The sequence below is a fragment of the Ciconia boyciana genome, chromosome 2 (assembly GCF_034638445.1).
Source record: "Ciconia boyciana chromosome 2, ASM3463844v1, whole genome shotgun sequence".
Lineage (NCBI taxonomy): Eukaryota > Metazoa > Chordata > Aves > Ciconiiformes > Ciconiidae > Ciconia > Ciconia boyciana.
This window is the reverse complement of record NC_132935.1, coordinates 40,657,535-40,671,280: the sequence shown is the minus strand read 5'-3', so window position 1 is coordinate 40,671,280 and position 13,746 is coordinate 40,657,535. Positions and strand designations below refer to the sequence as shown.

Sequence of the window (13,746 nt, the reverse complement as noted above, 5' to 3'; positions counted from 1 at the left end):
GTCACCAAAAAGCTTTCAACTAGTGAAACTACATTGCATGGCTGACTTTAGTTCAATCTTTATAGCGTCCATTTGGGAGTTTTCCCTCAATGCCATACATTCCTGTTATATTAAGACTGATGATTTCAGGGACATTTTCGAAAGCCAATCAAATTAGTCTCTCAGTCACTGGTTCTGTAAATCCAAAATAACACAAGTCTTTTTTCCCTGAACCCCTTCATTCTGTGACGTACCATCAACATCATCTGCAGCTTCGCTCTCTTCTTCTTCTAGTATTTCAAAAGGAGTCAAAACATCATAGAGAAATGAGAGAAAGCCATAAAACCAATCAGAGCTTTCCTCTGCTAAAATATTAAGGACTTCCTCAAGGGAATCAATATTTTCATTACTGCCATCTTTGGTCAGGCCTACACAAGAATAGAGGAAAGGGAGAGAGAGAGGGAAGGGGGAGGAAAAAAAAAAAAAGAGACAGCAGTTAGGTGGAAAGAGGAAACTGTAAAAGGAGGATCTGTGAAAGACATCTCGTCATAGACAGCAGTCTTTACAGGAATGCTAATTAGGAAATAGAAAGATGTTAAGAAAGTTGAATCTTTCAAAGTACAGACTATAATTTGGACAATAAACATGCACAATATTATGCCAAAATCTTAAAAAAAGGCAGCAGCTTTCCTTTCCCTTCTTCCTAGTCCTAAAACCAAATCCATTTATATTCAATTTTCTTGCTGCAGCATTTACCTTTAGACAGTTTTTTAACAGTAATCCTCCACTACTTGAAATCATCCAATTTGCCTTTTTTTTAAAAACCATCATGTTCAAATTTGAGAGCTTGCAATTGACAGCTGAGAATAACATTCAAAAGCAAACAGTATTTAAACAAACTTGTCACAGACATACCGTTAAGGAGAACATTTATTGTACCATGCAGAATTTTGATTTTGCTTAGAAGTGAGAACTCGAATTGCTGGGGGGTTGTTTTGCAGTTTGTTTCCTTGTTTGGTTTTTTTAACATGCTTTTCAATCATTTTTTTCTATGATATATATTCTGCATGATATACTTGATCTTCAGGAATTAATTCCAAAACTGAGGATATACAGAATACTAGATAAAAATGAATAGGTAGCCAATATAAAGGGTGTATGTATTGTTACATAGAAAATCTAAAGGAGGCTAAAGACACCTAAAGTAGAGATGGCCAGAGCAGCGAAGAAAGAGCTCGTCACTTCTAAACTCTCTGATAGCAGGAGTTGCTATCTTGGGCTACGAGACCCACTGATATAACTGGTGTTTGTAAAATACAAATAAGCTACCATTAATGCTCTTCTTTTTTCCTCCTGGTTTTTTGTATTAAAATCCACTGGTTTACAGTTATTACTAAAAAAATATTTCAACTTTTCCATTCTGGGAAAAGTACAACAGAATGATCAAGCAATGACAAACGTCAATTATTGGTAAGCTTTAAAGCGGGAGAGGGAGGAATTTCCCCCACTTCTAACCAGAAAAAAACATTCATTTGTGTTGGAAGGAGAAGCAGAAAAGTGGGCTAAGGGTGAAGACAGATTGTTGAGACATAAAATTAAGTGAACATGTTGCACATGCAGACTACAAAGCAATATTAGGTGCAAGTTAATGATACGTTCAAGATAGAGGAGTTCACGGCAGAGACATTTAACACATTTCAACACGTTTTTCTTACAGCACATAGTGAAAGTATCAATGATAATTCTGAGGAAACTTCCAAGTCCATGATGTTCCACATCCTTGTACCTGGATGTCCAGAACCTCTACTTGAGTGACCAGCCATTCTCTTTAATTTTTCACTGGATAGCCCAAAGGTTTAAAAATGACAGATTGAATCCAGGAGGCAATCAAGGCATTATAAATATCCCTCTCCAACTTCTTCCATGGCTTAGTTCTATAAAAATTAAATTTTACAGACTTAACTTTATGCACGGTAGTCAGTCATCATTCTAATTTGTTTTCAAAATTTGGACCAAGCAAGATGTAAAGACATAAACCAAAGTAAGTATATTTACTGAAGAAAGAAATCTCAATTTAAGAATGGAAACCTGAATTTAAAAAAAAAAAATTAAGTTATGAACACAGAATTATAAATATTTGTATCACTCTATTCTGTCGGAATCCAGCATTAAAAAAATAATAATAATTTAAAAAAAAAAATTTCACAAAAGACCCTGGGCTTTAGATAGCATTTCTGTAAGCATGTGAAGAACCATATAGATGCCCCTGTTCTTGCACGAAGTTAAGAATAAGACTCTTAGGCAGTTATCTTTATAAATTATAACATGGAACACAGCAGCATATTTTCTTTGAAAAGATTAGGACACCAAAGGGAACCATAGAAACTGGATTAATATGTCTTACAGTCTTTACCATAAAAACCACCAAACAACAAAACCCCAAACCCTTTCTTTACAATTCTTTACAAAATCTATCCAAGATTAATATAATGGCCTTTGAATCTAAGGGGGAGCGGGGTTGGGGAGAGACATTTCAGCCTTAGTTACAGAAAGTAACACATTATTTCATGTATTTTTTTTTCTTTCTTAGAAAGAGTTAAAGTAAAAAAAAAAACCAAACTAATTAATACTCAAACTGGTTTTGGTCTTCATTCATCCCCATAATCAAGAATAACTGCTTCTCAAAGTAAAACTCATGTACTGATAAGCACACATAAGCATGGTAAGAAGTGCCTGAAAATGGTGACAAAAATGGAACTGCTCAATCAGGTAGCCATACCATGCTAAATCAGTGACTCACAGGAAATAACCACTTTATTTCAAGAGAAGTCTAAACATTACAATTCAAATCAAACAGTAATCAAGGGAGTCAAAATCTTTATTTATTCAACAGTGTTACTGCAACCAATGGGGCAGAGGACTTGCCTACATTCATTTAACAAGACAAAGCTCTTCTCCTGCAAAAATCTCTTTTACGAGAATGAGCATATGCAAGCTTTTAATATTTGAAGGTAGAACGTGAGAAGTAGAACATGAGAAAAATAGATTAGAGTATGAAACTTATCCTAAACAGCTGAACCGTACAAAAGCTTTAACTCCTATTATCTCACCACAGATCTTCTGAATGTGCAATCTTTGTACGACTGCTTGCAAACATCTTTTTTTACTACAGGTGAACCAGGGGTAAAAAAGTTGGTTTACAGAAGCTTGGATTCTACTGTCTACTACCCTTTGTTTGCTGATATACTAGGGTGGTTTTTTTCCATTTTCTGCATAGCCAGTCTACTCTGAACTAAATGCACAAGAACAATACATTGATGACTTTCTGTAGCTGCAGTTCCAAAATTGTACTAACTACTGCAGCCATTTAAGTAGAATTTCTCAGGGTATTGTTGCTTGTTAAAAAGGACTGAAGCATAAAAAATGGCTCAGCTCTAAAGATTCTATTACAACAGACACTGGTACTCCCTATACATGCTTTTTTTTTGTAATACTACTAAAGCCACTGTTTCTCTGTACTCATTTCTCAAGTACAGAGGTACTTGACACTCTCAACACTCCTCCTGAGAAGGGTAACTTCCTTCGAAGAACAGAGTGAGGTGGACAAAAAGTGGGAAGAGAATTACTGATAACAGCAGCCCTCAAAGGAGCATATTAAGAAGCCTCTCTTTCCAATTACCAAAAGGAATTCAGTAAAGAGAACCTCACAAATACCTGTGAAAAAGAAAGAACCTGCAAGATAACTGCAGACTAGCTTCAACAAGTTTGCATTTCCACCCTGGATAATTTTTTTATAAACAGATACAAAACTAACTCAACAAATATTGGGGGGGGGAGGAAGAACACACTTCTTGCACACTGTTTTTAAAATTACACAAATACCTCAAGAGAACTTAATCATCAAACCTCTTTTGATTTCAACAAATAAAAAGAACAGATCCTGTCATGCCTTATACATACAAGAAATAGAATAATAAATTTTAATTATTCTATTTAGGTGTGCCCAAGTAGTACAGAAAACTACTAAGTTATCAGCTACTAAACTGTTCTTTGAAATATAAAATAAACTCATGCTGGTAGAAGCATTTCTCAAAATTAAATTAAGAATTTTTTATCATTAATATGCAAATTAAATATTTAAATTTGTAGCAAAAACTAAAGATTATGGAAGTGGACAACACTAAACCATTGTACATGCCACAATTTCAATATACAGTAGTTTAGTAATAGCTAAAGAACAGGAAAGAAAAAAGCATATGACTTCCTAGCATTAAACATCAAACAGTAGTATCTCCTTTTTAAGTCAGTATTATATTAGCAGAGAAACCACTTGCTTTTATGGTAGTCTGACCCAGAGAAAAATCCCAGAAAGTAACAAGTCTTCAAACACAGCATATGTACTAACAAAATCCTCACAAATAAAACATAAAAGGAGCTATGCATTCAATATTTAGAAAGTTACCCTAATGCAGTTGAATATAGGCTTACTATCTGGTTTTCTTTACTACAAAGACTTAATTCCGGAGAACAAATTCCTCAAGAGGGAATCTAGTCTTCCAGTTTCTACATCAATGAAATAATTTTAGTCTGTATAATGGTGTTCATTTTTTAGTTCATATGAAACGTTAAATACAAACAAGCACAATAATTTACTGGGAACTTCAGTTAATAATATTATATGTTATTTATTAGAAAAAATATCTTTTTATATTCATAATTTTTATCAGTCACGTAACTTTTCAAAATGTACCATTTCCTTTGTACTGCAGAAAATATTCTTAAATTTAAATGAGATTAAATCATATTTCTAAGCAAGTATTCAAAAATAATAAAAATAACTTTTGATCTGTGACCTTTTAATGTCACATTTGAAGTATAAGGTTTAAATGCATGATAAAACAAGCTTATAATAGAAACACTGTCACGTACTGGCAGAATTCCCAGCTATATCAAGTTGTATAAAACAGAGATGTAACAAAGCAGCAGCATGTTTCTGGCTACCACCTTGGCAATCTGAATCCAACTAATATGACCCACAAGAGATTCATATCCACTTTCTATACACTACATAACAGACAAGAAAGCTTAGGATTAGAACTATACAAAGTGTTATCTTATTCACCATTTATAATTAACACCCAATTAGTACCTCTGAAGTCATTCAGAGCACTGGAGATTCTTTGGAGTGCCTCTCACATTCACACCATTGCAAACTGTTTCAGTAACTTTGATTGCATGGGTTTTCTTTAACCATGAAGGGATTAAACAAATGAAACCCCCCAGAAAGATTTGCTTATTTCTGCAAACATAAGTGGGGAAAAACAAACTGATCATAAACTGATTTTTATGGAGTATGAGTTTCAAATAACAAGCCATAACATCCTAATTAGGGACATGGTTTAGTGGTGGACTTGGCAGTGCTAGATTAACGGTTGGACTTGATGATCTTAAAGGTCTTTTCCAACCTAAATGATTCTCTGATTCTAATATATTATTGATATACTGTTAATAACTTTGACTAGTTTGAGACACTCCACTTTGCTCTCTGCTCAAGGTATTATTTACCATGCTGGGGTTTTTTGTTGCTTTGTTTATTTGTTTAACTTGCTAGGTTTGTGTGCTCAGAATAGGTTTACATTTGAACAAATCAATTAAAGAAAAGTAAACTTTCTAACATCAGGTATGCAAGAAGTATGTATCCAATGTTTGATTGTGAAGCTGAAGATGGTAGTGCTTTAGCTGCTAGAAGACGTAGGTAGAAGGGCAATATCATGAAGCATGTCTAGTGATTGAAATTTCTCTTTGAAGATACATTGTGAGCAGAAAGACATTCTCGCAAACTACAAGGAACAGGAGCCTAAAACCAGTGTTTCAATGTCAAAGAAGAAAAATCCATGTCATGTAGGATTTCTGAAGGCCAAAGAAAATGAACAGATTTGTGGAGAACTCAGAATAGCGGAAAGACAGTACAAAAATATGCTAAACAAATAGTCATCTTAGTAGTACAAAGGCCTGTTGGAAGTCATTTTAAAGTGGACCTGGCTTAATATGTTAACATAAACAATGTTTTAACTCTTGAAGTGTCTTCAGCCCTACATCTGATAAGTTTATTAATAATCACAACCATCTTTTCAACAGTTGATACAGCAGCATCAACCACCTAACTTCAAAATCATCCTGTAAGTAATTAAATGCTTTCCACTTACATTGCTATATTAGAAGTCAAAGAACAGAACTTGCTACAAGTTGCACACACAATCCTACAACTTGCATTAAGAAAAAAATCCACCACAAATAAATCAATTTAAGTTCTTCAGTTAGGAAAAAACAGAAATATTGTTTTGACATTAAAGAAAAATCCAACATGAATGTGACAATTGAATTATACAATTATTCCACCTATGTTTGTACTTGCCTAGCAGTACTTTAGCATCTTCCACATCAAAATCTCCATCTCCATCAGCATCATATATCCCAAGCTTGCCTAGAAATGCAAAGAGAGGAAGAAGAAAGAATTAGGGATTCAGTAGTTTGTTTCCAGCACAGTGCTTTCAATGTGTAATGGCTGACTGTCAATGCTAGGTAGTTACCAAATTTTTTTTTTATGATTTAGCCATATTCTTCTTAACCATATTTTAGATTTCCTGGAAAATATTACAAATATTTTCAGTTCCTTTCTGCATTTCCTAGACTTTAGACTGAACACAAGTTAGTCTTTTTTCCACACATTTATTTTGGTGCTCACAGATTTAAAACAAACCTCTAATTAAGTGATCTGCTTTATGTGAACACACTTTGCTCTGAATAAAATTTAAGTTCACAAGGAACATTCAACATGTTTGAAGGAAAAGAAATAATGAAACAAGAATTAAACAAAATAATTACCGTTTGTTTTCTGATTATATGCTCCTTGCCATTCTAAATTCTCAGAAAAAAAAAAAAGATAGGTATAAAATTTTTAGTGCTAAGTTAATAGAAGGTAAGCAACCTGCTTCCTGGACAAAAGAAAAACATTCATGATTTTATCAACAACTGTATAACATTCAATGAAGACAAAAAAATTGTTCATCCTTTTATAGGTGACTATAGGTGAATACATCAGACTTCTCACTTTTATTTTTGAAACTGCAGCTCTACCAGCCTTAAGTATAAGCAAAAGGAGAACCCAGTTTCTATTCAAAAAGAATTTTTAGCATAGAATCATGGTATCCAGGATTAGAACTGTCCTGGGATCACCAAGTGAGTAGAGCGCTATCTAATTAGTTTTGATAAAATTCAGACATAACTTTCAATAGGATTGAAACTCTGCACACTGTTTGCAGAAGAACTCTAAGTCCTTATAGTTTGACAGTTTATTATTACATTTGTCATTCTCTAAATGGAGGCAGAACTTGATTACAATGAAAATAAATGAAATATAGTTCTTAATATGGTACTTGGAAAATTAGAAACCAGTTTTGTGTAAGAAAAAGTTCAGACTTGGGTCTAGAACAGACAAAAATAAGGCCATCACTATTGTACGGAAGCAATCAATTAGAAAGGATCTTTATCAGTTTATGGTTAAACACAACAGACTGGTGGAATAAATTTAGTTCTCTAGAAATAAGAAGAATTGTATCATCTTCAAAACCATGAAGAATGAGACAGATGAGAAATGACTGAGTTTCATGTCATTGTAGAAGAACAGTAATTCTCTACAAAATTAAAAACATAAAAAAGTAAACAAAAACTTTTAGCAAAGGGACTGTAAAGCAATCTTATTTCTCTAATATCCTACCTTGTAGGACCTCTGACAAGTTATAACGGAAATCCTTTGCTTTGGCTGCATGCATGGTAAAAATATAGAAACCATTATTTGCATCACTAGACTCAATTAAGTTTCAAACCAGAAGCTTCTCTTATAATCACTCCAGATCAAAAAAACATGTACCAACAGACTTGTAAAGCTGTAAAGCTTGCAAAAGTGCATGTTGAAGCCTACAAGATCAGGGACAATAGCTCTACCCATGGACATACATCTTGAAATTTGACACATTAATATTCACCCTTAGATATTATATTAACAGTACTATCTTAACATTGTCATATTGAGATACAATTATCACTGTTATGAGCTTAAAACTGAGGTCATTCAACAGCTCATTCACAAGAGGATGACTGATCAGTTGCCCTGACTCTATAGGCAACATAGTCCATCAGAGGAGTGGCAACACTAGCTGCCCACTTTCAACCACTGTTGCAAGTTTCTGAGAGCTTAAACTGAAACAATAGATATTTAGCTGACATTTCAAATGAACTACAGCATACATGTTACAAAGAGATCCAGATCTATCCTTGGAGATTTCTTCAATTCTTTAATAAATGCAGTATGTTAATAACCTTTTCCAGCCTTATGAGAATCCCATTTTAACATCATAATAGAGTTCAGCATTAAAATGTACTTTTTGAACTACATTGCCTATTTTTAACATGTAGGTCATTTGCAAACACTGCAGTAGTCAATTCAGCTATCTAGAAATTTAAAATGGCCTCCATTTAATGTATATTATAATAAAAAATTAGAAGTGTCTTAAGATTTAAAATTCTTACCTAGAACTTCTTCATAGTCTACAAGTTCAAACCAGACAACTGCTACTGATGTCCAAACTCCCAGCAAAGCAATTACCATAAACCAGGTGAAAAATGAGCTTCCAGAGAGGCCTTCTTTCTTTCCATTCTTGCTTCCTCCATGCTTAGTCTCTGTTAAAGTAAGGCAAACAAGTAGGAAAAATGGATTTGTATAAGAGTTAGAAAACTATGATTGAGGACATAATTATAAATCCTGTTTCTTGGGACTACACAGAATACAGGACATTTGAGTAACACTTTTTTTGTTCCTTTTTTTTTTTTTTTTTTAACTTCACCACTGTTACTTGCTTTTCATATCACTGTGAATTATGGTGGGAAGCTTGACGATTATCTAAGTAAAAGCCCTATAACCAATGAAACACCAAAAACCCACACGCAATTTGTCTTAACAACTTAGTTGGAAATCCCCCCCTTCCTCCCCTTTAGTGTATATTTATACAGAGCTTAAAATTTTTGAGATGCTTTGCATTTGTGCCAACAGTTCTCAAACTGCCACCAGAGGGCAATATGACCAGCAAAAAACAGTTCGGACGAAAAGCGTTTCTTCTAGCAAGTTTCAAAGCTGGTTGAATTAGCTCAGGGAATCAACATGAAAATTCAAATAGCCCAAGAAGCCTAAAATCTAAACCATATTAAGGCTAAGACTCCAAGTTCAGACACCCTACCAACTAAAAATACCTTCCCTGCTGCTTAGAATCAAGCAGAGATTCACTACATACTGAATACCTTTAGACTTTCAGTCCCATGGAACACACAAGTAAAAGGACGACACAGAGATTTAACGCAAATCACAGCTTTATTTATAACTGCACATATGGAAAGTAAGTGTATATCAAAAATACAGTAGTTATAAACAAACCACTAGGAAAAGAAAGACCTCAACCTAGCATTATGGGTAGGGGGTTTCAAATGGGCATCACCACTAGAGAAGACACAACTTGCTTGGTCCACTGCTTTAGGATCATTTTACGGAAAGAGGGATACATACAAGGCTGGCACTTGGCTGCAGTTTCATGTCTACCAGCCTGTTCCACTTCATTCCCTTCTAAGTACCAGCCTTTACCCGTTTAGCCACATTCAGTCCTAGCTATTGAAGCAAAACTATTTCTTACAGATTTTTAAATACTCGAGGAACTTTGTCATGAATATTGTGATAACACAATAAGGTGAGGAGTTAACTTTATCATACTAACTGCGAGTAATGTTTGATGTATTTATCAACACGGATCATAGAAAAAGACAGAAAATACTCTCAACAGCTAAATATCAACATAATTGTTGATACAACAACAACAAAGATCAAATACCAACTATTTAGTTTCTTTTCTATATTAAACAAAAAGTTGCCTTGGTATAGGCTGTCCAATAATATTCAGAGAGAAACCGAGACAACTTAGCCTCACATCAGGCATGTATCACTTGCTACTGCACAGTACCCTAATTACATATGTGCAAGGTCCATATACATAACTCATCGTAACATCTCCCTTGTGGGAAAGATGTACAGGTAGCCTGAAAACAAAGACAAAGATGAGCAGTGTGTTCCAGTACATTCAGAAATATTATCAACTGTATGTGAAAATTATTTAATGTACTCTTGAGCTGGAAATTTTAATATTCAGAAATAAACAATTATACTATGTAACAGCAGAACTTTGCTACTCCTGTGTTCCAATGTAGTCAATGGAAACTTTGTACATACTTAAAATGAAACCTTAAGGCTAAAAACATTTTAAGTGATTGCAGGTTACAACTTTGTTCTAAAGCAAAACAGGTATTAGAAGAGGCAAACAGGAAAAAGAATCTTACTGTATTTCATACTTACTAATTTACCTTACTGTTTTCTACTGTTTACTGCTAGTTGCCTCTGAAGAAAGAGGCTTTACTTATTAGAAGAAAAGAAGGGGGAGGGGAGACATTTAAGTAACCGAGCATAGCTGTGCATATTTTTTCCAGTCTAAAAGACTGTTTCATGCAAATCTCTCAAAAACAGATTCTGCTATAAAAATATCATTCAACAACAGTCACAAAGATACATTTTTATGCTGTGGCCTCCTATCTTACAGAAAAAATATTTTCAAAACTCTTGAAAAATTCTGCTAAGAATTCAAGCATGGCAGCTTGATCAGGCAACACTTTAATATAAATGGAAGTTACGTAACATAAAATTTACCTATGGTCTGCACAGATAACCCTACACATAGGGTCAGAACAAAACATTGCAAGGACTGACACTGGCTCAGAGCTCATTCCAGACAGTTAATTCTCAATTCAAGCCCTTTCCCTGCACATGCTGCCAGCCATGTCAGAAGTAGGTCACTTGCCATATCTGGTAAGCCTGTGCTTACACCACCAGATGTCTTTATGCAGACATCAGAAAGTCTTAAAGTGTGTTCTATTCCTCAGTGGTAAATCCTTAAAAGTCCTATACCTCACCCACCCCGCATTAAGAGTCACGCATCGGTAAAGAAGTATGAAAACCTTTTTCCTTTTACTTTACCTTACGTTAAAGACACCTAGTATTTTCACATACTCCAAAAATAACTTTAAAGTCCGATATTTGAAGACAAAACAATGTCTCATGTTAATGTGTGCTCTACTTAAGCAGAAACTAAGTTACAATTAATCACCTGACATAAACTCATGAAATACCTCTACTCCAGACAACATTTAATCAAAGACAACAGAGGCAGCCTGTAATGCAGACTAGAAGAGCAAACTGGCTAGAAAACACCAACATACCGCGGTAAGCCAGTTTTTTGCTGATTACAAAATCAGACATAGCCAAGTATTTGCAACTACGCATTTTCCATTTGTTCACAAAAAGATCAGGATTATACCTGTGTCGTCAGCCATAACATTAGTGCTCGATTTCCACAGACAGAGAGAGTGTGTTGGTATCTCCAAAATTAATGCTGAAGGCAGAATAAGAAGCGATTTATCCTCACTGTAGTCTTGCAACAGGAGCAAACAAGTTTCCTAAAGCCAGCTCAGCTGGAACACGAAACCGGACCCAAGAGAAACCTCTCCTCCAAATCTATTTTTAGAGCAGTTATCCTCAGGAGCCAAACGCTTTTCAGAACTCATATGGCAATCTAGTTCTGACGACAATCAAATTCACTTACTCCTCCTAGCAGAGCATCCTGGGTAGTTGATCCTTTCCCCTCCCCTTAATCCTCCAACATCAAACACAGCATCGAATGAAACCAAGCACATTGTACTCTAGTATTTTTGCTGCAATGTATGCCTCAGTGCCTGAGCTCTAAGGACATTAAATCCATCAACCATAAGCTGAAACACAAGTCTGGACACAAACCTTGCCTGCTTGCATTTGTTAAGTTGGCCGTCACCCAAGAAACTTTCTCCATGTTGGCACTCCTCTACCAGACTTCCCGAGTATCCTGTAGAGACTGCTCATTTGAAACTCGCTAACTACTTTAAGAATAAAAGACAGATAATTTCTAAAATGTAGTTTTGAGTCTGCTAAGAGTTACTTGAAATCAACCACACACATTCTTGCCAAAGAACTCTCAGATCAGAACCGTTCCCCTGGTACACCTCATATTTGCTTCTAGCAGACCCCAAGGAGGGATGGTTACTGATAGTTTTGCCAAAGCAAAGCCTGTTTCCCTAGAGTGCAATACACCACATGCCATAAAGGTAAACCAGGCAAAATTTCTAATGTATATTTGTTAAAAGTAGCAGAGGTGTTGATTTCACTTTGTTGCCCTCTCTTTCCAGAAAGGACTAACACTAACTCATTTCACTCACCCCTCCTTTAAATTCTGACAATAGTCACGCTACCTGTACAATTTAAAGCTAACACAAATGATTAATGATCAACATACTCTCTTCTTCTTAAGGACCAGAAAAGGAGGAAAAAACCCCACTAACACACTGTTCAACGTATTTACATCTCTAATTTTAGAAAACTATTTTTTCCCACTGCATTTCAAACAAAAGCCAGCTCCTTTTGGGCAGGAGGAAGACAGAAACAAACTCATGTCACATTAACAGCAACCCTAATAAAAACTTTAGGATCTAGCACTCTGCCCTTCCTCCCCCATGCTTCTTTAAATAACATAGCCATCAGGTAGATTATGTGAACAGTAGAATGTTACAGCTAATTTGAAAAACAACATATACCTCCAGTGGTTTTAACATCCAGCAACTAATTCCCAAATGCACTTCCCAATAGCTCAAGGGAGAAAAAAAGTGAGAAACAACCCAACTGAGTTTAAGACTTTTCAAATGGGTGTAAAGAAACTACAGGCAGTTGATTCTATAACTAGTGTATCTTTTAACTATTTTTAAAGCCACTTGAATGCATCAAACAGAACAGATACTTTAAGAAAGACTGCCTGACTAGTACATTTCAGCAACTTATGTGATGCACAAGCGATTTAGAGCAAGATAGGAGGAAAATTTAAACAAACAGTAAAAGTCACCAAATACACAGAGAAATCAATAGCTTATTAAGGGAAATAATTGTACATGCAATTATATGTAGTCTATTGCATATAAAACCTATATTGTTTTGACAGGCATTAGATTAGGCAATTTGTTGCAACTTCACTTCGGCTGCACCTGCATTTGCAGATACTGGATCTTACTACAAGTGGATTCGTAGAGCATACAACCGATGCTGAGAACCTGAAGTCCATACTATGCGTATTTTGGGGGCACTGCTCCAAACTAGATCTCACCTGGCTGAATGTCCATAAGCGGTTGCAGCATACCTTTCTGTTTCATTTCATTCAAACCTAAGTAAATATACTCAAGGACAACAGCACAACAAATAAAAGCAAAGTGAGCGGAGACATTAAAGAAATTAATTTCAAGTGTACGCTCCCAATCTGAACTAACGCACATATGTTGACCTTTAACCAAGTACCCACAGCCTTATCTTGTGCCCTTTAAAAATCAATTGATTGCAAGAACATGTATACCCAAGAAATGACGAACATCTCCCTTCCTGAAAGGGGAGGCTACAGTTAAAATGGAGAAACTCTTCAGGCTCCTCAAAAGGAAGATGGATCAAAGGTCCACAAAACTGATCATACACCTCATGAACAACATACATTAACACACACCTTGAAAAATACAGTTTACAAATGTATCTCTCTGAATGCTGGAGTT

The 13,746-nt window shown here is 35.2% G+C and overlaps 1 protein-coding gene across 6 annotated transcripts in view; it reads right to left on the bottom strand.

Annotated features, from left to right (window-relative positions):
- ASPH (aspartate beta-hydroxylase) overlaps positions 1-13,746 on the bottom strand; it is a 120,732-nt gene that overhangs the window by 94,425 nt on the left and 12,561 nt on the right. For 3 of the 6 annotated variants that reach the window (XM_072852432.1, XM_072852428.1, XM_072852426.1), the window contains exons 2-5: positions 8,569-8,718; positions 7,757-7,801; positions 6,865-6,897; positions 6,395-6,463 (exon numbers count right to left, since the gene is read on the bottom strand). In XM_072852432.1, the coding sequence (XP_072708533.1) occupies positions 6,395-6,463; positions 6,865-6,897; positions 7,757-7,801; positions 8,569-8,718 (297 nt within the window). The remainder of the gene's footprint in view (positions 1-6,394; positions 6,464-6,864; positions 6,898-7,756; positions 7,802-8,568; positions 8,719-13,746) is intronic. The other 3 variants (XM_072852429.1, XM_072852430.1, XM_072852431.1) reach the window with 3 other exon arrangements.